Raw genomic sequence first — 20472 nt, forward strand, 5'->3', positions numbered from 1 at the left:
TTATACTTAAAGTAATCGAAATAAGTAAATTCTTATCATACGCTTTTCTATAAGGAGCTAGATTCGGCTACATTTGGGTGGATTTTGGTACGAAAGCAATTAAGGAATAGTACGTCACATCCAATATCTTGGATCATCGATGTGTGAATTCTATTGTCTATTGTAGATTTGATTAGATTTAAGTGGAGTTCCACTTGAGGATGCATTTGGTTCTTGACTGAAGTCAGAATTAGAATCGAAATCGGAATGGATTAAAATAAGAATCGGAATAGCTATATCCTCCGACGTATTTGGTTTAGAACTAAAATCATAATCATAATGGAATTTGAATACTAGATAAAGCCGATCATGAGCCAGACCTCGGGTCAAAACTCTTTTCATTCTTAATCGGACTTCGGGTTGGGCCTATATAAACTTTGACATTTTCTATGCCCAACTTGGCCCATGATCAACTTTAATACTAGAAGAATGTAGGAATTGAATTTTAGGGGATTGGAGCATTCCTATTTCCCCTTGAATCAAATGGGAATTGGAATACCTATATCCTCCAACGTATTTGGTTTGTGACCGAAATCGAAATCGGAATGGTATTTAAATATTAGGTAGAGCTGATTATAAGCCCGGTCTCGAGCCTAAACTCTATTCAATTTTAATTGAGCTTCAGGCCGGGCGTATGTAAAATTTGATATTTTCTATGCTCAAGCCCAGCCCATAATCATATTAAATATTAGAAAAAAAAGTAAAGATTGTATTTTGGAGGACTGAGGCCTCTCGAATCAAAATGGGAATGAGACTTCCCCAACCAAGGTTTAGGTTGTATCTTTGGTGCAAAAGGATGAATAATCTTCTTTCACAATGTAGACTATTAGATCACACTCCGCACAAATCTCCAAGCCTATCAAACCCTTCATTCATTCATCTACATAGATCCCAAAGCGACTGTTACATGTTCTAAGGATGGATTTATATGAAGGAAGATAAATCCTTCTTTTGCATGACAGATACAGCTCCAGCCCTTCTAACTAAATAGCTTTCTTTCTATTTTCATTTCAGAACCCAACTCACTCTGCTCGAATATACCCTGGATGTAGCCAAGCAAGCCATATATATCCTGAATGTAGCCAAGCAAGCCATATTATAAAGAGTTACTTCAAGGAATCCGAAGATCTCTTTCGCGTGTTTCCCAAGGGAAAAAAGTTCCGGTCCGTCGGTAGATGGAAACATCAAGGCAAAATTATTTCGAAGCCCCAACCGGGACAGTTAATTATTTTCTAGATCCGCCATTTATTTACGTTGCGAACTTGAATCGAACGGTTGCGTCTTATCTCAGTCCACTCTCGTTCCACCGTTTACGAAGTTCCCTGCGTCGGGAAAATGGTAAGCTATAACCCCTTTTAGGATTCCCCAACAAAAAAACTCCTAATTTCTCATGATGACACCTGAATTCTTGCGATAATCTAGGTAGATCTATGCCCTTGTAATATCCAGAGACTCGGTTTCCCGTGTTTTGATCTCTAGATTATCTGATCTGAGAATTTATGTGCTTTTCTGCTGTAAATTTTCGATCGTTTCATGAATTCAGAAGAAACATCTCGGTCTCTGGAAATGTAGATGTATCTTTCTAAAGTTATTGTTCTAAATTTTGTATTGGATCAGCTCTTCCACAAGCGTGGATGGTTTTGCATCTATAATGCATCTAGTGATGTAGATGTTTAGATAAGTTGTTGTTATTATTATTATTATTATTATTCATTTTTGTATAGTTTTGTTTTCACTGGCTCATTGTTGAAGTAGCTAACATCTACTTAGGTATTATCATGGAAAGAAGAAAGCAATTCCATCATAGCAGTAGTCGTGAAAATTTGCTGTTGTAATACCTAACATCCCAAACTTAAGCTAGTTTTTTTGTTCAAATCCGACAAAAACCAGGCTCTTTGATCAAATCTTGCAAAAGGATCTTTAACTAGTGGGGCATATCTCTTACATATCAAGCATCGACTAACATTTCATATTGTGGAAAGTAGTTCCCTCATATTAATGCAGTCAGTGGCTGTCTAAAATGATAAGAAATAGTGAAAAAACACCAGTCTGGAACCAAAAGACACAAGAATATGATTGTAAAGATGAATCCATTTGATAACACAGAAACTGCATCATATCACATTAATGTTGGTTATATAGAAAAAGGAAAAAACAATTTACAGTTTAAGTGATAAAACAGAGACTCAGATCTTTGAAAGAACTTAATCTACCATGCATGAATCCCTTCTGTAGACTGATCAATCCATTGCCACCAAAGCAAGTCATCTGGATCTCAAAAACATCAGTACATGGACTGAAGAGCCCTAAGCCTGAATGAGGAACTAGAGAGTACTGAAGAATAGTGTGAAATAATTTGATATGGTGAAAACTCTTTGCTAATTATATAGAGAACAGGCCACCTTTCTGTTTCTTTGTGTTCTCTTTCACTTCCTTTGAGCTTTCTTCTTTTACAGAGACCGGTCCTCCTAGGAGGAAACAAGGAGAAGTAAACAATAAACTGGTGTCATGCCTAGTTCTCATGAATAAGAGTCCATTTGGAGAACTAAATACTTTACCACAAATTGGCGCCACAACAAGTAGTAAATAAAGCCTTTTGGTCTTTCTTCCATACAGACCAATATTAGGGTGAACCTAGTAAGATTGAACTGATTTTAACAAGTAAATGCTTGTTTGACTCCAAAACATTCTGCTCAATAGAACCATGTGATGCGGCTCTTTCCTGCAAGTTCCTGCCTATTAGTTCCTATTTACTTATCAGGCCTCAACTAATAAAAATGTGCTATTATTAACAGGGCCCCTTTGCATAGTCTTAACATGGAATGTAACCAGCAATACTCTGCTGAGTAATCTTATGACGATGTGAAAAATCGCATGATATAATCTTCATCACTGCCTAAATAAACCACATTTCAGATGAAGGCTCATATGACTTGTCATTTGTGAGGCATTCTAATTACATACTGATTTACTAAATATCAATTCTATTTCAATGTCACAAGGATCCAAGTCTCCTTTCCCTCCCAACTATGGTCAAAATTTGTCTTGCCATTGTGTTTGGCAAGTTTGCACGGGCGCAGAGTGGCTCTTTCTCTTTCAATGGCACCTCGACCCTTTGTGGCATCATTGTTCTAATTCACCATGTCAGACTCATGACAAAGCTTAATCTTGGATGGCCCTGCATTGAAAATCTCATGTGAATGCCCCATCATTGCCCCTACAGGCATCACTTGAGTGGCACAGAAGCTTCTTTGTTTTCACTTTATCTCCCTATTCGGGGTTTTTGGCAAGTAAGATATGAATATCCTCATCGCACTTACAGTAATGGATCATTGTGGGTTGTAGCTCACCACCCTTGACTTAAGCTGTGGGTAAATGTGGTTTGAAGGCTCAATCTTTACAGAAATTTTGGCTATTGGGTAGAGTTGAATATGTTGCATATTTCTTTTGCATATAACATATTCTGATGTGCCCTTTTCTCCTGATGATTTAATCTTTGTGCAGAAACAGGGATTTTCTTCGTTTTATTACTTGCTAATAGTTCCCTCTTCTTTTGCCTTTTCCAGATCCACTTCGTCCTTCTAATTAGCCGACAAGGAAAAGTGAGGCTGACAAAGTGGTATTCTCCATATTCACAGAAGGAAAGATCCAAGGTGCATAATTCTATGAAACACTAGTGATTTTGTTTTTCACATATTGGTCTATCCTTATTCTTGTGCTGTATATATCAACTTATCTTGTCTCTTGCTCTCTTGATATGGAAAGTCTGTTCACCTGTAAACCATACAGTGCTTATGGTCTCTTATGACTAGAAAGATATTGTTTCTCAGGGCTAACTGAATTTATTTGCTTAGGAAAATCTTAAGTGCTTTTCCTTGCCCAGGATGGATTTGGGGCAACTAGAAATCTTTCTTGATATAACATTTCTTACTACATTGCCTCAGCTTTTGTTTTATTTTATTTTGTGTTTAGTTGAATAAACATTTATCTTCTGCACCCTTTGGAATTTAAAAAAAAAATCCCAATGAGGAGTAACAAAATTATTTTGCACTACTATGAGATGCTTATGCCTGATGGATGCTTCTGGTATATATTTTGGAACCATTACTGAAACAGGATTGTTGTAGCGGACGTCGAACAGATGGGATAAGGCTTTTACATTTATGGTGACTGATGGGCGTCCTTGCCTCCCAATCGAAGATCTGTTCTAACCTTAATACACACACACACACACGCATGTATATATAGGTAGCTCTAAGTGTAGCTTTTCTGGTTGTTCCAATTGCCAAGGAGACACTTTCCATGTTGAGAAGAGTGTATATCAATTCTTGGTTCTTCTTCGATATTGTTGCAGAATATTTTCCTCATTTCCCAAAATAACTGATTTAAAAGAGGAAGAGAAATTTTAAGATTTTCTTATGACGGGTGATTGTTTAAAATTTTGTTTATAATGTACATCTTATATATATTCTTTATCTCGAAAAGGTCATCCGAGAGCTTGGCAGAATCATTCTCACAAGGGCACCAAAGCTCTGCAATTTTGTTGAATGGAGAGGGTACAAAGTTGTATACAGAAGGTAATATGGTGAGGTAGTAATTTCAGCGCACTGTTCTGACTGCTGGTGACATTTGTTCCATCTGTACAGAAGGCAGATTTATATTCCTTCCGAGCTGGCGATAATTTCTTTTATTGTACTATTACTTACAGATATGCCAGCCTTTACTTCTGTGCGTGCATTGATCCAGATGACAACGAACTGGAGATCCTCGAGATCATTCATCATTATGTTGAGATATTGGACCGTTATTTTGGCAGTGTGAGTAAAGGTTTCTAATCATACATTCATTGACTACTCGTGAATCATATTTAGGCTTATTCTTTCAATCTCTATTTCGAGATTTTCAGGTTTGTGAGCTGGATTTGATATTCAATTTCCACAAGGTACTTTTGTGTGTCTCATTGCAATGAGCATGTTACTCTTGTCTGATTTCGACATCTTTTTGTTGGCCGCAAAATTTACAGGCATATTATATACTGGATGAGATTCTGATTGCCGGTGAACTTCAAGAGTCAAGCAAGAAAAATGTTGCACGGCTTGTAGCTGCACAGGTAGTAAAACTTGGAGCTGTCTGCAGCTAATCTCCTGATGTCAATTATTGTTGCAACCTGTATATAGTGATAATCCCACCCATATTTTGTTTGACCTCTGAAAAGTGATGGAAAATTCTTCTCATAGTGGAAATTACAAAGAAACAAATGGGGTGGAGTATTAATTCTCTTGAATTTCTTTTGGGAAAAATAGTACTCTTCTCTTTATCAATCACTGAAGTATGTTATTCCTTGTCGTGCTGCCTTTTCTCGGTATCTCTGAAGAAGATGAATAAGAATACTACCAAGTTTTTCAAAAATCTTGATATACCAGTTTTCTTAGTGAGTGGCTGGGAATGAGATGAACCATGTTGGCTTATCTTGGACGATATTGAAAATCCCAGATTAAGAACTATATTTAAGCATTGATTTCAAGATTTATTAATTAAAATTTATTTAAGGAAGTAAAAAAGTAATTGAAAAGTATCGACCGGTATCTCGGAGTTTATCAGTTCTTATCAGCCGAAATACTTTACAATATCATATCGGGAGCTGCTCAATACTGATATAAACTGAGATCTCGGCCAAGATGAAAACCTTGAATACTACCTCTAAAATGTTTAATAGGTAATAAAAGAAAAATAATTGGACTGGAAACATGTGATTCCACAATCCACATGTAACTGCCAGTTATATGGAGCATTGATGTAAAGAAGCACCCAAAGGATGAAGTAGTTACATGTGGATGTTGTTTGGGAACCAATTGATATTACTCGCAGAGAAATAACTGTTCTTGAGCAATCTTATTTTGCCTTGCAGGATGCACTGGTGGAAACAGCAAAAGAACAGACTGGTTCGACAAGCAATATGATTGCACAGGCTACCAAGTAGACAATCTTATGGTTTTGTGATGTTCGAATTTTTGCACCCTTTCTCACCTCATTTAAATGGGACACATTTGTGTTGCCTCTATATTTCATGTTTTGTGCTATTTTTTTTATTTCTGTTCTTTTTTTTTTTTTTTGCCTGGCATGTTTGAAGTAACAATTATGTTATTTCATTAATTCTTCTTATCATTTATCTCGAATCTTCGTGCCAAGGCCTGCACTAATCTGGGGCTTCTGTTCTATGTGCAAAACCTGTTCAAGTCCGACATGAAAACCTTTTGCAGCATTCATTTCAGTAGCAAGAGGAAGAAAATAAAGAAAACAAATGGGACTTAACAGGGAAACTGAGGACTTGATGATGTCTTTCCATTGATTTAATTGAGCTAGGTTAGCACTACTTTGCACTAATTTTATTGGTAAACGACTGATAAAATCTTCAAAATGCTCATACTGATGTTTTCTGCACGACTCTTCCCTTTGGGGAATCTGAACTTACTCTTCTTAACTAAATGGGAAGTTTTAAAGTGGCCAGTGTCTTCTTCTAGTAACCAGGCTATAAACACAGGTGGTTTGTGCAGCACTTAGTTCAGCTGTGGCTGCTACCATGTCAATGCGGCATGTTTTGAGCTAATGCTTTAGATATTATCACAAGTTCTTACCATGAAATTGTTCCTACTACTGCAATAATTCAAGACTTCATCTTGTGCATTGAGGCCCAGTCATGTTTTGTTCACTCATATCTCTAACTATGATGTATTCTACAAAGTCACCTATTTTAACTAAAGCAATGGATAAAATTGAGAGTTCATAGTCATCATTGCATTAATCAAGTACATCACGCATGCTGCAATTGTATCTAATTACTTTAAGCAAAGTTACATCACATAGCTTCTTAAGTCTTTTTTGTAATTAGACTATAAGAGACATGGACAACTGCATCATGTACTGCAATTTAGAATGATTGATGTAACAAATTTGCAGGAAGAATGTGCCATACCTAACAAGTTACCTGAACAATAAAAAAAATTAATCAGACGCAAATCACAAGCGATCCTTGCTTCCACTCTGATATCCCTGCGGTCCCACCGGTTCAAATTAGGTTCGCCGCTCACCTACCTATCCACTCCGCTCCGGGGCCACCGGTCTGGGTTGGTTAGACCCACTCGCTCGGAGTCGGATCCGTCCGCCACGTGCGTGCCCACTGCCGAACTGGCGACAGCCGACCAGGGGCAATTTGGTCATATTCTTTCCAAAAGTCTCCGTATCTTCAAAGCAAGTTGCCTTTCTTCGACGAGAGCCTAATTAAGTCTCCTCCGTCGAAACCGCCGTTTTGTAGACGTCGGATTCCTCGGCGAGCAAGCGATCGAAAGAGATGCGGCGGAAGGTGGCCCCGGATTCCTCGGATGCCACCGGCGGCGAGGCGGGGCGGCAGGACCTCCTCCAGCTTTCCTCGGCGATCTGCAATGGCGAGGACCTGGGCCCCTTCGTCCGCAAGGCCTTCGCCTCCGGCCGCCCCGAATCCCTCCTCCACTCTCTCCGCCACTTCGCCCGCTCCAAAGAATCCGAGATCGAAGAAGTCTGCAAGGCCCACTACCAGGACTTCATCCGCGCCGTCGACGACCTCCGGTCCCTCCTGTCCGACGTCGATTCCCTCAAATCCGCCCTCTCCGACTCCAACGCCGCCCTCCAGTCGGCCGCCGGCCCCCTTCTTTCTTCCCTCGATGCCTACTTAGAAGACCGCGCCGTCGCCCGCAACCTCTCAGCCGCCCTTGCTGCCTCCCGCCTCTGCGCGCGCCTCCTCGACCTCCTCGCCCGCGCCAACGCCCACCTAGCCGCTGACGACCTCTACCTCTCCCTCCGCGCCATCGACGCCGTGGAGCGGGACTTCCTGGACGCCGCTCCCCACCCCACCATCCGCCGAATGCTCCTCCGCCTCATCCCCGCCGTCCGCTCCCACGCCGAGCGCAAGATCGCGAAGGAATTCTCTGACTGGATGGTCCAGATCCGCGTCGCCAGCCGCCACCTCGGCCAGATCGCCATCGGCCGCGCCTCCGCCGCCCGCCAGCGCGAAGAGGAGCTCCGCATCAAACAGCGCCAAGCCGAGGAGCAGTCCCGCCTCTCGCTCCGCGAAGCCAATTCCTCCTCCATCTACTCCCTCGAAGACGACGACGACGACGACGACGACGACCTCGCAGCCGCCCTTGCCGCTGCAGGCGGCGGAGGTAGCACCGGCTCCGCCGTCGACGGCATTCTTCGCTTCGACCTCACACCACTCTACCGCGCCTACCACATCCACCAGACCCTCGGCCTCCAGGATCGATTCAAGAAATACTATTTCGAGAACCGGAAGCTCCAGCTCACCTCCGACTTCCAGGTCTCCTCCATGACCCCATTTCTCGAGTCTCACCAGACCTTCTTCGCCCAGATCGCCGGATTCTTCATCGTCGAGGACCGGATCCTCCGCACCGGCGGCGGACTGATCTCCCGGTCCGACGTCGACGCGCTTTGGGAGACCGCCATTGCCAAGATGGTCTCCGTCCTCGAGGACCAGTTCTCTCGGATGCAGACCGCCAACCACTTGCTCTTGATCAAAGATTATGTGAGTCTTCTTGGTGTTACTCTCCAGCGATACGGCTACACCGTCGATCCGCTCCTCGATGTCCTGTCGAAGCACCGGGACAAGTACCATGACCTCCTGTTATCCGACTGCCGCCTCCAGGTGTCTGAGGCCCTTGCCGCCGACAAGTTCGAGCAAATGCTCATGAAGAAGGAGTATGAGTACTCGATGAATGTGCTGTCATTCCAGATCCAGACCTCCGACATCATCCCTGCATTCCCTTATGTCGCTCCGTTCTCCTCTACTGTCCCTGACCTATGTCGAATTGTCCGGTCGTTCATTGAGGACTCGGTCAGTTTCATGTCGCACGGCGGCCAGTTTGATTTCTACCCCATTGTCAAGAAGTATCTCGACCGCCTCCTTGGGGTGGTCCTCGATGGCGCCATCCTGCTCCTTGTTGAGTCTGGGGGCCTTGGCGTGTCCCAAGCCATGCAGGTAGCTGCCAACATGGTTGTGATGGAGCGGGCCTGTGACTTCTTCTTCCGCCATGCTGCACATCTCTCTGGCATCCCCTTTCGCATTGCTGAGAGGGGCAAGAGAGAATTCCCATTGAAAAAGTCCCGGGATGCAGCCGAGGAGCTTTTGCTGGGATTGCTTCAGGCCAAGATTGATGATTTTTTGATCTTGACCGACACTGTGAGCTGGATGGCCGATGACTCGCCTCCGAATGGGAATGAGTATGCAAATGAGGTAATCATATACCTTGAGACGCTGGTCTCCGCTGCACAGCAGATTCTGCCCATCCAAGTCCTTCGACGGGTGCTTCATGGAGTCCTCACCCATGTATCTGAAAAGATCGTGGGGCTTTTCCTTAGTGATTCGGTTAAGAGGTTTAATGCGAATGCTGTGACAGGAATAGATGCCGACTTGAGGCTGTTTGAATCATTTGCAGATAGCCAATCCCATTTGTTTGGTGATTCTGAGGAATCAGGTGTCAATGAACTGAAAATGGCTTTGTTGGAAGCAAGGCAATTGGTTAATTTGCTCATGAGCAACCACCCAGAGAATTTCCTGAACCCAGTGATCCGGGAAAAGAGTTACAATAAGCTGGATTACAAGAAGGTTGTCGCAATATCTGAGAAGTTCAGAGATTCGTCAGATCGGCTGTTCTCCACATTTGGTACAAGGGGTTTGAAACAGAACCCGAAGAAGAAATCAATTGATGCTCTGATAAAGAGGCTCAAGGATGTGAGCTGAAGCAGCTGCTTCAATATAGTAAGAGAGCATCTCTTTCCCTTTTTATGTTAAATGATGTGATTTGGAGTGTGTTTGCTGTCTATTTTTTGTCATTTATTAACTTCAATTATAATACCTTTCAAACTGCTGCCTTATAGTGCTAGTTTTGTTCATGCTAAATACCTGGTGTATGCACGGAAAAATATGTTAACCATTTTATTGTATTCATGGAAAACCACTCATTTGTTTTGTTCATATGGGGCTTGTAATAATCTAAAAAGGTTGTAGGATGAATAGCCATTCTTTTTATTCAATTTTTTCTTGGATCATCTTGTGCTCATGCTATTACACTTCTTATGTCAATGTCTTACAATGTGCTTTAGTGTCTTCTACATGTCATCTTTTCACATAGATAATTATAAAAAATCATGATTACTTTTTATTTTTGTTCTTGGGCCATATGCTTTGAAATGGCACATTCCTTCAATTGGTCTTAGTCTAAACTTGTAAATATTTTGTTTCTTCTTCTCAACTTGATTAACAATGTGAAGGATAATATATGATTAAGTTATATAAAATTAAATTATTATCAATTATCACATAGGTTCTTTGCAATATTTTTAAAACTGAGCCGTACAATGAATCGGCAAGTTGTCTGGTTCCTGGGTTGACCGGTCAAATCAGTCTGATTGGTCAGTCCGCCTTTCTTCCTCTTCTCCATTTTTTCGCTCGCTACTAATCTCGAAAGCAATCTAGAGGGTGAAAAAGTGATCCTACCTTTGCCATATTTGGCTGCTCTCCCAGCCCTCTCCGATCACCTCTCCCCCAACTCCTCCGCTCCCTGCTATCCTCTCCAATCCCCTTCGGCGTCATCAATCGGAATGAGGCCATCATGGAAATTCTCGGTCCAAATGAAGCAGATGGTGGTGTCGTGGAGGGTGATGACGATGTTGGGACGATCCATGCGGTGGATATTGCGATCATGGTCGCAGACAGTGGTGTAGCTAATCTAGTTAAAGCACTGGGTTATCCAAAGGGTGACGAGGCGGTCGACCTGAAGGGGGATCTTGATGGAGGTGGTGCCGAAGAGGGAACATGTGACGCGTTAGGAGTGGTCATAGAGGGCGATGGATAGAGCTGATCAAAACCCGAGCCGGGCTGAGCTCGGGCCGGGCTCTACAGCAGAAATTAGGCCTGATCTGATTCTAGGCCCGTCTAGCCCGGCCCGACCCGATAGGCCCGACCCGACAGGCCCGATTTTTTCTTTGTTTGGAATCTGAAAATGAGCCAGAATAGCCCGACCAGGCCCGGCCCGATTTTTTTGGTCGGGCCGTTTTTCTTGCCCAGGCCCGACCCATGGGCCTTTTTTTAATGCCCAAGCCCGAAAAATTTTGGGTCAGGCTGGGCGGGCCAGAAGGCCCGTGATCAGCTCTAGCGATGGAGCAAGACATGGCAGGGTGGAAATGGAAGGCATGGTAGGTAGCTTGGATAAGGTCTTGATAGCGGATGAGCTCACAGTGGAGTTTCTCATTGAAGGGGTCGAGGAGGCCAGCCCAATTAGCAGTGTCGAGGTTGTAGCACCATTAGACGGCGATTGGGCCTTGGGGAGAGTGGTGGGGGGAGTTGGAGAGAAGGCAGTGGAGGCAAGTGAGGGTTCGGGGGGACATGATCTCCTCCATCTACTTGCAAGAAGATGGGAAAAGGATGGTAAGTTGAGGGCGTGGAAGAGGTTGGTTTGACCAATTTCTTAAAGATTTTTTAGTTAAAAAAAGGTCAAACCGTACAGTAAAGGCAATCGGGTCCTAGTTCAATCGATCAAACGGGCCAGTCTGGTCCAGTTTTAAAACAATTGGTTATTTGATGCAATCTATAGTTAGAGAGATAAGGTTAGGTAGCTCTATTTTAGATCCTTCAGGCTATTTTGCTTTTCTTAGTCTTACAGAGGTCTATTATGAGTTTCCAATATGTTTTTGTACTAATTTCTATTTTTTGTAGGTCTACCAATTGATCCAAGTCAAGATCGGGGCAAGCACAACCTATACCTAACTTTTTTTTGGGTTATGATTTTAGACCTGGACCCAATCCATTGACCAGCCGGTTTGGATCAGATTTGGTCATCTTTCTGGCCTAAAGCTAAGCCACAGTTTAAAAAATAAGGCCAGCCTGGGTCTAAGAGGGTGGGACTAACGGGTTTTATTGGTTGACCTGGCCCATTTGCAAACCTTTTTTTGACGGGCTAGGGAGTAGATGAACGGACATTGTTAGTTTCAATTGTCTATCGGCTCAACAGTCAAGATTGTCTAAAGCAGATGTGCCATAGTAGATTTAGAAGATCAAAAGAGCCAAGGAAATCAACAATTTGAGCACTCTTCGGCTTTCAAGGAGTGTGGCGAGCGATATTTCAAGTATCAAGATTTTGGAGGTTGAGTAATGGCAATTAGAGAATATTACGTGACAGTTAGAACAACTTGTCACTCAAAGCAAAGCCTTTGAACTCGACTATTTGGAAGCATATTATTGGAAGGCATGCAGAGATGTCAGAATTTCCTTCTAGGTTGGGGCAGATACCCCACTTTGAAGTGCTTCTTGGCTAAGGTTGTGCCAATTATTCAAACTTTGGGATGCAATTCAATGGCTACTTGATGAAGAAGATGCTAAATTATACTAATTCTCAGGGTACAATAGAACTTGCCACCTCCCTCTGCTAGAGCAAAGGAGGAAATATGGGAACTAGTAAGTCACAAAGATCCCCTGGTTGGAGATGGCCGAACAAGACATATTGGATCCTTGATACTTCTTGGTGATACTCCTTTAAATCTTCTGGAACTTAATCGGATACAGGAGGGAGGATTGTCGCTGGAGTCACTTAATTTGTGCAAAATTGACTGTGCCTCAAAGCACTTCTCCTTCCTGAAGGAAGTGCATATGAGGTGGACAGCATGAGATTTAGTCAAATCTTGGGTTAAGCAGCTGGCTTCTATGTACGTTCTCTACTGAAATAAGCTGGAGTAAGCCAGTTTCTGTAGCTGTTGGATTCTAAATGTCTTCCTTTGTTATGAGAAGTCTTTGTACTAATAATTTGAGAGACAAGTTGATTGAAGGGATAGGATTATCTTTCGGGTTGCTATTTTTTTATTTGCCCACTAATTTGGCATATATGGAATGAAAGGAATAGTTGCATCGGGGGAGAGAATCAAAAATTTAGTCGCGAAATGGTCGCTGGGCTTTCCCCATCAAATTTTTTTTTAAAAAAAACTAGTCTGTGGTACGAAGACCCACTAATTTCGGTGCTCAATCATAGAATTATCTCGGAAGAGGCTTTCAAGGCTTGGTAAGCTGATGGTTGGTGAGTGAACAGGGACAAGGGGACAATGCCCTTGTTTGCGGGCTGACTTAGGGAGGAAGTTTAAGGGGTCAAGATGAACCTGCTACAAGTTCTATGTTAATCTTGGAGATTGTGTTTCATATTTCTTATAGTGATCCTTTGTACATATTGGGTCAGAAGTTTTATACAAATGAATGGTAATCCTTTTAAAATGTTGAAAAGAAAAGGTTCAATTTAGAACTGCATTATGGTGGGTAGTTGGTACAAGTGATGGTGTATTCTGTATTGTCTTTAATGGGTGCAATAAGGACTCCTATAGTCCTTGGGAAGGAGGGCCTTTTTTTCTTTCCCCTTTCCTTTTCTTTGAAGGGTCAGGGTTGGCCTAAGAAAGCCTTGATGAGAGTTTTGATCAAAGATAAACAAAAGCATCAATGGCAGAAGTTGTCTTCCTTTATAGGAAAAATGGTGATGATTATTGGTTATGGTGACTTACGGTAACTGGCATGACACATGGTAGTTATGATTATAGCAAAGCAGATTTGTAATAGGTGGACTTGGGATAAATTCTGCCTTGTTCTTATAAATTAAGCATCACGACTATGATAATAGGATTTGTGATATGTTTTTGTTCAGACCGCTACTCTGATACTTTCCTAATTTGTAACGGAAATATTATTATACAAATATATTAACTTGCTTCCTAAAAATTTATTGAAAAAACTTTTTTTTTTTCTTCAATATGCTTTTGTGATTAAGGATTATAGGGGGCAAGGAGGTAAGAAAGATGGTCATCATTGTGAGTTCTGGATGACTTTGTAATTAGAGGATATGGAATTGATATATTGATTGATTATCTAGACATATCCTAAATGCTTTAATTTTTTTTTGCATAAAATTATTGCACATCTGTAAATTACCATCCAAGATTTTTGAGGCTATCTCTGATGTAGATATATCAGTGCTTGTGATGATGGAATTATCTGAAGGTTGGGATATGGTCATAGGTTGTCAGGCTCACAGAAGCATTAGGAAGTGTTTTGTGTTTCAATATTGTTTATACTCAAATTTCATATATTATGCTGCACTGCTTCCTTTGTTTATGCTTCTGATATAAAGCTATCAGATTGCTGAAATTGGATTCTTCATCTTAGCTCCTCATCTTTAGACATGATGGCTGATGCTTAAGAAAAAAGATTTGGTGAAAAACGTATGCCTAATAACAGCGACCATGCATCAGAATTTTTTACCATTACGATATGACCTTTCTTGCTGATTTGTTTTGTCGTTGTAGTTCAGCCTTTCATTGAACCAAAAAGATCCCAAGCCCTTCTTTGAACGGCATGAGTTTGATTTGATGTTCCAATCCTTCACCCTTCTAAGGAGTTGGATCCGAAACAATCAAAGGTCCAAATTTTTTTCAGATCCTCAATATATATATATATATATATATATATATATATATATATATATATATATATATAAACCTGATGATAGGGGAGATTGGTTTCTGGGTGGAAGAAGAGGAGCTTGGTGATGTTGGAGGAAAACTGGGTTGAGAAGCAGTCTAGTGGGAAACTAGTAAACAGGCACGTTATGCATGTTGAGGAACAAAAAGTTTAAAAATTATAAATAATTTCAAGCAAGAAAGAGTTGTAAAGAATTATTTAAAGATAAGTATAGGTTGTTTTCAATTCGATGAAGTAACTTTAAAATTTGTGTGAAATTTTCTTTCTGAAAATGTTGATACTTGCAGTTGTTGTATTATAAATTTTTCTTGCAAATTCTATTGTTTTTCATGTTGAAACAAATTTGACAGACCCAAAGACCCCAACTCACTCCTTTTAATATATACGGCTAATTGATTTGCAAAAAACATTTTTGCAATATGAACAAATTTCACATGCCAGTTTTAGCTGTTATTACAGAATACAATGACCTATAGATGTGAGACCATGGCAGTTTAGATGTAAGATTATAGACAGACATATCATATTTTGCAACGGTGATTAGGTTAGTTAATGGTTGCGATGACTGTTTTATAATTCTGTTACAATGATCTTAATGCCCTAGTAATGTCTAGCCTGGCTTGTATTTTAGAGTTGGACTCAAGCTCAGCTTAATTTACTTTGATGCTGTTTAATGTTGGGCAACAGTCCTCTGGTCCCTTTGGCTTTCCCATGTACACCTTGAGTCGATTTCACTGTCTGGCGAGTTGCCCTTTTCCTCGCAGTAGATAAATAGGAAGGAGTCAATGGGAGTTTAGGAGTCACCGACGGAGTTCCTTCCCCCTAAAAAAGGACAAAGGAAATAAAAAAAGAAGTCAATACTTATACCCTCTTTTTTTTAATGTTTGCAAGTTGTTAAGTAGTTATTGTATTAGTTGCTTGGCTCGGAGGGACGAATCTCTCGGATTGTTCCAAGAAGAAGAACCAATATTAGCTAAAAGTGGCGTTTCGATGCTCTGAAAGATTGGATTGCGAAGGAGACAAACCCAAGCATCTCACCACATCATCCATCACCAACTTAGATAACGGGAGTATTGCTCTTAAGAATTATTCAGAGTTCAAAACTCTATATCTCATAGGGCTTGTTTGGTTCGCGGAAAGTGTTGGGAGAATGTAAATCACCCCAAAGCACGTGAGCACATCGCCGGCACGTGATCAGAAGCGCCCTACCTTGGACGCCTGACCAAGCGCTTGACCTCGGGCGCTCGACCTCAAAACGCCCGACCTGGCGCCCGACCAGACGCCCAACCTCGGAGCTCTCGACCTCGGAAACCCGACCTCACCATCCGCCCGCCGTGGTCACATCCTTCTGCAGCTCGACCAGAGATCATGCCCTGCCACCGCTGCTAACAATTAATGCGTATGGTCTCTGCAGACCTCCAGCTTATTCAACAATTAATGCGCATGGTCTCTACAGATTTCCGGCTTACTCAACAATTAATGCGTATGGTCTCTGCAGACCTCCGGTTTACTCAATAATTAATGCGCATGGCTCCTGCTATCTACGGATCTCAAGCCCTCCAGGGCAAATCTGCTCGGCTGCGTCTGATCAGCCATGACAATTCCTTGGCTCCGGCCTGATCTCCTACGGCAGGGCATTAATCCACACGATCGTGCATTAATTCATACGATATGCTCAATCATACTGTAACTTCACCCCGTCATATCACAGGTAATCCAGTACCCCTTTATAAAAGGGGAACCCTCCCATCTTTGAGGAGGCTGGACGCTGGAACTCTGGACATATATCTCCTCTTATACGTTTGCCCTCTCTGACTTAGGCATCGGAGGGTCGGCGCCGGAAACCCCGGCCACCGGCTTTTTTGCCAGGCTCCCTGAAGGACGCCGCTCGCCAACGGAACACCATCCGCTGACTCTCGTCGGAGCTCCACCTTCTCAGCCGACGGCCGCCCCTGGGTCCAATTTCCAGCAAAAGAAAACATTTTTCCTCCTAAGAATATAATTTCTAGAAAGTAGATTATTGGAAAGAGGATGCCTGGGAAAGTACTTTTGACATGTTTGATTGACAATGGAAAAATAACAGATTTACAGAGTGCTTATGTTTGGTTGATCATCCATTTTCCTAAAAAAAATTATGTGTAATTCCTATTATATCTTTAATAAAAATTAGGTCTTTAATTCATTTTTAATGATGAAGGATTTTTTTTGGAAAAAAATAAAAAATAGAGTGATTTTTGGCTCATGGAAAAATAACTTTTTCAATGTTTCTCATGGAAAAGACTTTTTCATGAGACATGGGAATCATATTCCCATGGGAATACAACTTTTCCGTCTCTCTCCTTTGAAAACTTCAACTAAATAAGAGGCATCTCATTACTTTTTCGTTGACCACACTTTTTTTTCCTTTTTTTTTTTACGAACCAAACGAGCCCATAAAGATTTATTGATTTAATTTTATTGTGAGATATTACTGTAGGGAAAAATTATCATCGTGCACATCAACCATTTAGCTGTTACTTTCCTATCCATGTTTCATTTTATCTTTTGAATAAAGTATAAAACCCTCCTATGAGATTATGAGTGAATCACACTTACATTCAATAGTTTGAAAAACCTACGTTTATCTTTATTTTTATTCAACATTTCAACTCATAATTTAACAAAATGTTAGTCAAACCATTAACTTTAAATAAGATCTAAATGCTGTATCAAAAAATTTAAAAAATAACCAAAATAATTTTAAGTTATATAACATCCGTCCAAGAATATATAAAAAAATGTGTGTATTCTTCTTTTTATTTAAGGATAATTTTGACTTTTTATATAAGTCAGATGATTTCACTAACGTTATTAATCCAATTGGGTGTAAGTATAAATTTTACAAATTATTAGGTGTAAATGTGATAGACAGCAATTTTACAAAAAAATTGTAATTTACTCTTATTTTTTTAATAAATCAGATAAATTAAACCAAATGAGAACACATATATTCTTGGGCATCAACAAACAAAATATCCAACATAATCAACTAGCTATTCTGTTTCCTCTCTTTTTTTTCTTCTGGATTCCTTAAGCTTAATCATGGCCCACTCAAATTAAGCATCACCAAATAAATAAAATTCCATCTGTTCTTATAACATATTAAAAATTATATAAATTCCACCTTTTATTGATGCTTATAAATATGGTGAGTCAATACAAAGTAGCTGTAAATGATGGGCTTTCCTTTCTTTCCTTTTTTTCTTTCTGCTTTCTAAATTATTGGAACCTTCGTGGAAGTAGCAAGCATCCATAAATTTTGCTGTTCCAATTTAGTGTCGAGATCTGTGGGAGAGGAACGTCTCTCTGAGCTCGGCGGCGTCCACCTCCGCCCGCCGGTTCCCTGGCCGGTAGTACCCCGTGACCGGATCCGGAACCCACGAATCCGAAGAGCTGGAAGACGAACTCGAACCGACCACAGTCCCCTTCTCCTCCGCCGACCTCCCTCTGTTGGCGGCCGTTCCCGTCACCGCCGCCGCTCCGGCGTAACCCCTCCTGTGAATCAAAACAGAGATCAATTACAACCGTCAGATCCACTGCAGGACCACAGATCCAACAATCCGCATCAGCTAATTAGATGCTCCTCTTACCTGCTGATCAAGACCGTGATCCCGTCGGAGAGAGTGGCGGCGAGAGCAGCAGTGCTGCAGAGAGCGCGAGCCATCTGATCTCGATTCGACGGTGTCGATGCCGCTAATATAGTAGAAGAAGGAAGGAAGGAACGAAGAAAGAGGGAGAGCAACCAGAAACGCTTCTCTTCTCCTCCTCCGCTCTCTTTGCGGCTCTCTCGTTTGAATTCAGAAGAAGAGAGAAGAGGAGAGTATTTATAGACGGGAGCGAGGGAGGGAGGAAACGGCGAAGAAATTGGGGGTGAGGCGTTGGTGCGGAGAGAGTTCGAGTCCATCGAGGTGGTGGGGGCCGCCGAGCGTGGGGAGTCTACGCGGCGCGCACCACGTGGAGTGAGGCGGCGGTGTTTCCCGGTATCTGGACTCCTCCAGAAGGTTGAGAAAACGAGTCTCCGAACCCGCATAGAAGTTTCGTATGCGGCGCATTCGCCCCTTTTAGGATCGACTAAACGTGCGCCATGGACGGAAACCATCTATAGATTTTTTTATGCGGTAAGTTCGCCACAAAGAGGCTCGTGGCCATCAAGTAGAGCATCATCAATTCGTCATATATTTGTCTCTCATCGCGCTCATCAGCAGGTCGATTGGTAGGAAAAACAATCATGGAAAAAAACACGTTTTTTGTGGTCGCTGTCGTGGAGGACCCGGTCGCGCGCGCCGACTTCCGTGAAGTTGGGTTCAGACGCATGTGTCTGCGCGGTGTTGCTTTCGATGTGCGACTTTGCTTGGAATCTTGGGCTCCGGGGACCGAGGTTGCTTCCGCTGCCGTTCACCTTCCGAGTTTGAGATTCGGAGCTATTCCAGAATCCTGGCTGTCCGTTCTATCGGACTGTGTTAGGTTCACGTGGGTCATTTAATGGGTCAAATAGGATTGCAAATAGATCGGATCAAATCAGATCATTTCTGACCCAACTTGATTTTTTTAATTTGGATTCGGATTTTTTGACCTAGATCCAATCCAATAGAAGATTGGATCGGGTCGGATCAAATCTACCGCTACAATTTTTGATTCAACGGGGTCATTTGGGTCGACTCGGATTCATGTATAATTCGGAACCAATCAAAAAAATTTTGGTCTGGTTCAGGTCTGATTTGGGTCATCCCATTCGTGGCTTCAAAACTTGTTTGGACCTCCGCAGGCTGCGGCCCGCGGGTCCAAATAATTTTACAGATTCAAATCGGGTTGGAGCAGGTCGTAAGATTGAAAACCCAAAATTAACCAAATTTTAAATAGGTCGGATCGGGTCAGGTCAGGCCGAGCCTGAATTCAGTAAATCTAAACCCAATCCAGAAAATGGAACGAGCCTAATTTTAGGACCTAACCTAGGCATACGAGTTCTCCAAAATAGGTTGGGTCGGGTTGAATTGGGTCACGGGTCAATCCGATCTATTTACAGCCTTAGGCTCAAGTCTCGTGATGTATAGAATATGAGAAATGCCAGCAAACAAAAGTATTTAGTAGCCGGGTTGAACCTTATAGCAATTTTCTTTTGATACAACTAAAAATCTTGCTCAAGAAAAGCCACCAATCAGATGTAGCTTCACCGGTGTACTGTTTGCTATAGTCACCTGTTAAGTCGTGTTACAAAGAATCCAGCACGGACTTTAATATATTGATTAGATTTAGATGTGCTGCGATAGGTAAGGAGAATAACTAAATTAAAAAAAAAAAAAACAAAAGCATATATGTTGTAAAATAAAAAGTAATTATGCTTTTCTTTCTCTTTTTAGTTGTGTAGATTTTATCCTTCTCAAAGTACCCTTTTATAGGCTTAGGGTCATAATGAAGAGATAGATAGTCATAATGACAAGACACGTACGCAAAGGACAAAAGATTGTGAAAAGGTGAAAGAATGTAAACATTCCCATGGGATAAGGGACACATTTAGGAGTTACAAAAGGTGAGAAACCCAAGAGGTGGGGAAATCCAAGAAGTGAAAAGCTAAGTGGTCATCCACCCAAATATGGTGGATTCATAACACTCTTCTTTGGATGACCACACACAAAAAACATGCCTCGTTAAAACCTTGCCAAGAAAAAATCAAGTGGGAAAAAAACAATGGCGAAGAAAAAAGAGTACATTATTTCTGTGTACCACCAAATGCTTTAGAATTGCTTCATTAAAACCTTGCAAAGGTAAACCCAATGGGACAAAATCTTAGCGAAAGAAAAAGAGTACAATCAGCACAAAACTTCAAGTCCTTAACT

General features: G+C 41.6%; 3 protein-coding genes across 5 annotated transcripts; 2 read left to right on the plus strand and 1 right to left on the minus strand.

Moving 5' to 3' along the window:
* The first annotated feature begins 1074 nt into the window (after positions 1 to 1074).
* On the plus strand, positions 1075 to 6215 carry LOC103719714 (AP-1 complex subunit sigma-1-like). Of its 3 annotated transcripts, XM_008809081.4 has the most exons (7): positions 1083 to 1377; positions 3606 to 3692; positions 4525 to 4616; positions 4748 to 4856; positions 4946 to 4981; positions 5063 to 5149; positions 5948 to 6215. In XM_008809081.4, the coding sequence occupies exons 1-7, from the start codon at positions 1375 to 1377 to the stop codon at positions 6017 to 6019; spliced, it is 486 nt and encodes a 161-aa protein (XP_008807303.2). In that variant the 5' UTR covers positions 1083 to 1374; the 3' UTR covers positions 6020 to 6215. The 3 variants fall into 3 exon arrangements, with proteins under 3 accessions (XP_038974072.1, XP_017701353.2, XP_008807303.2); XM_017845864.3 differs by lacking the exon at positions 4946 to 4981 and having other exon boundaries at positions 1079 to 1377; XM_039118144.1 differs by lacking the exons at positions 4946 to 4981; positions 5948 to 6215 and having other exon boundaries at positions 1075 to 1377; positions 5063 to 5360.
* A 1084-nt stretch (positions 6216 to 7299) lies between these two features.
* LOC103719713 (exocyst complex component SEC15B-like) lies at positions 7300 to 10137 on the plus strand. Its single transcript, XM_008809080.4, has one exon. The coding sequence runs from the start codon at positions 7388 to 7390 to the stop codon at positions 9827 to 9829; it is 2442 nt and encodes an 813-aa protein (XP_008807302.1). The 5' UTR covers positions 7300 to 7387; the 3' UTR covers positions 9830 to 10137.
* A 7588-nt stretch (positions 10138 to 17725) lies between these two features.
* On the minus strand, positions 17726 to 18507 carry LOC103719711 (late embryogenesis abundant protein Lea5-D-like). The gene is made up of 2 exons (XM_008809079.4): positions 18229 to 18507; positions 17726 to 18133 (listed from the first exon to the last, which is right to left on the minus strand). The coding sequence occupies exons 1-2, from the start codon at positions 18300 to 18302 to the stop codon at positions 17911 to 17913; spliced, it is 297 nt and encodes a 98-aa protein (XP_008807301.1). The 5' UTR covers positions 18303 to 18507; the 3' UTR covers positions 17726 to 17910.
* Between the last annotated feature and the right edge of the window lie 1965 nt (positions 18508 to 20472).

Source organism: Phoenix dactylifera, unplaced genomic scaffold (genome assembly GCF_009389715.1).
Source record: "Phoenix dactylifera cultivar Barhee BC4 unplaced genomic scaffold, palm_55x_up_171113_PBpolish2nd_filt_p 000311F, whole genome shotgun sequence".
NCBI classification, from domain to species: domain Eukaryota; kingdom Viridiplantae; phylum Streptophyta; class Magnoliopsida; order Arecales; family Arecaceae; genus Phoenix; species Phoenix dactylifera.

What these genes read in the sequence shown, in the direction of transcription:
- LOC103719711 (XM_008809079.4), bottom strand. Translation starts at nt 18,302, where the DNA reads ATGGCTCGCGCTCTCTGCAGCACTGCTGCTCTCGCCGCCACTCTCTCC. An exon ending in ATCACGGTCTTGATCAGCAG is followed by an intron (nt 18,134 to 18,228) that starts GTAAGAGGAGCA and finishes TTTGATTCACAG; the next exon opens with GAGGGGTTACGCCGGAGCGG.
- LOC103719714 (XM_008809081.4), top strand. An exon ending in CACAGAAGGAAAGATCCAAG is followed by an intron (nt 3,693 to 4,524) that starts GTGCATAATTCT and finishes TATCTCGAAAAG; the next exon opens with GTCATCCGAGAGCTTGGCAG. An exon ending in CACGGCTTGTAGCTGCACAG is followed by an intron (nt 5,150 to 5,947) that starts GTAGTAAAACTT and finishes TTTGCCTTGCAG; the next exon opens with GATGCACTGGTGGAAACAGC.
- LOC103719713 (XM_008809080.4), top strand. Translation starts at nt 7,388, where the DNA reads ATGCGGCGGAAGGTGGCCCCGGATTCCTCGGATGCCACCGGCGGCGAG.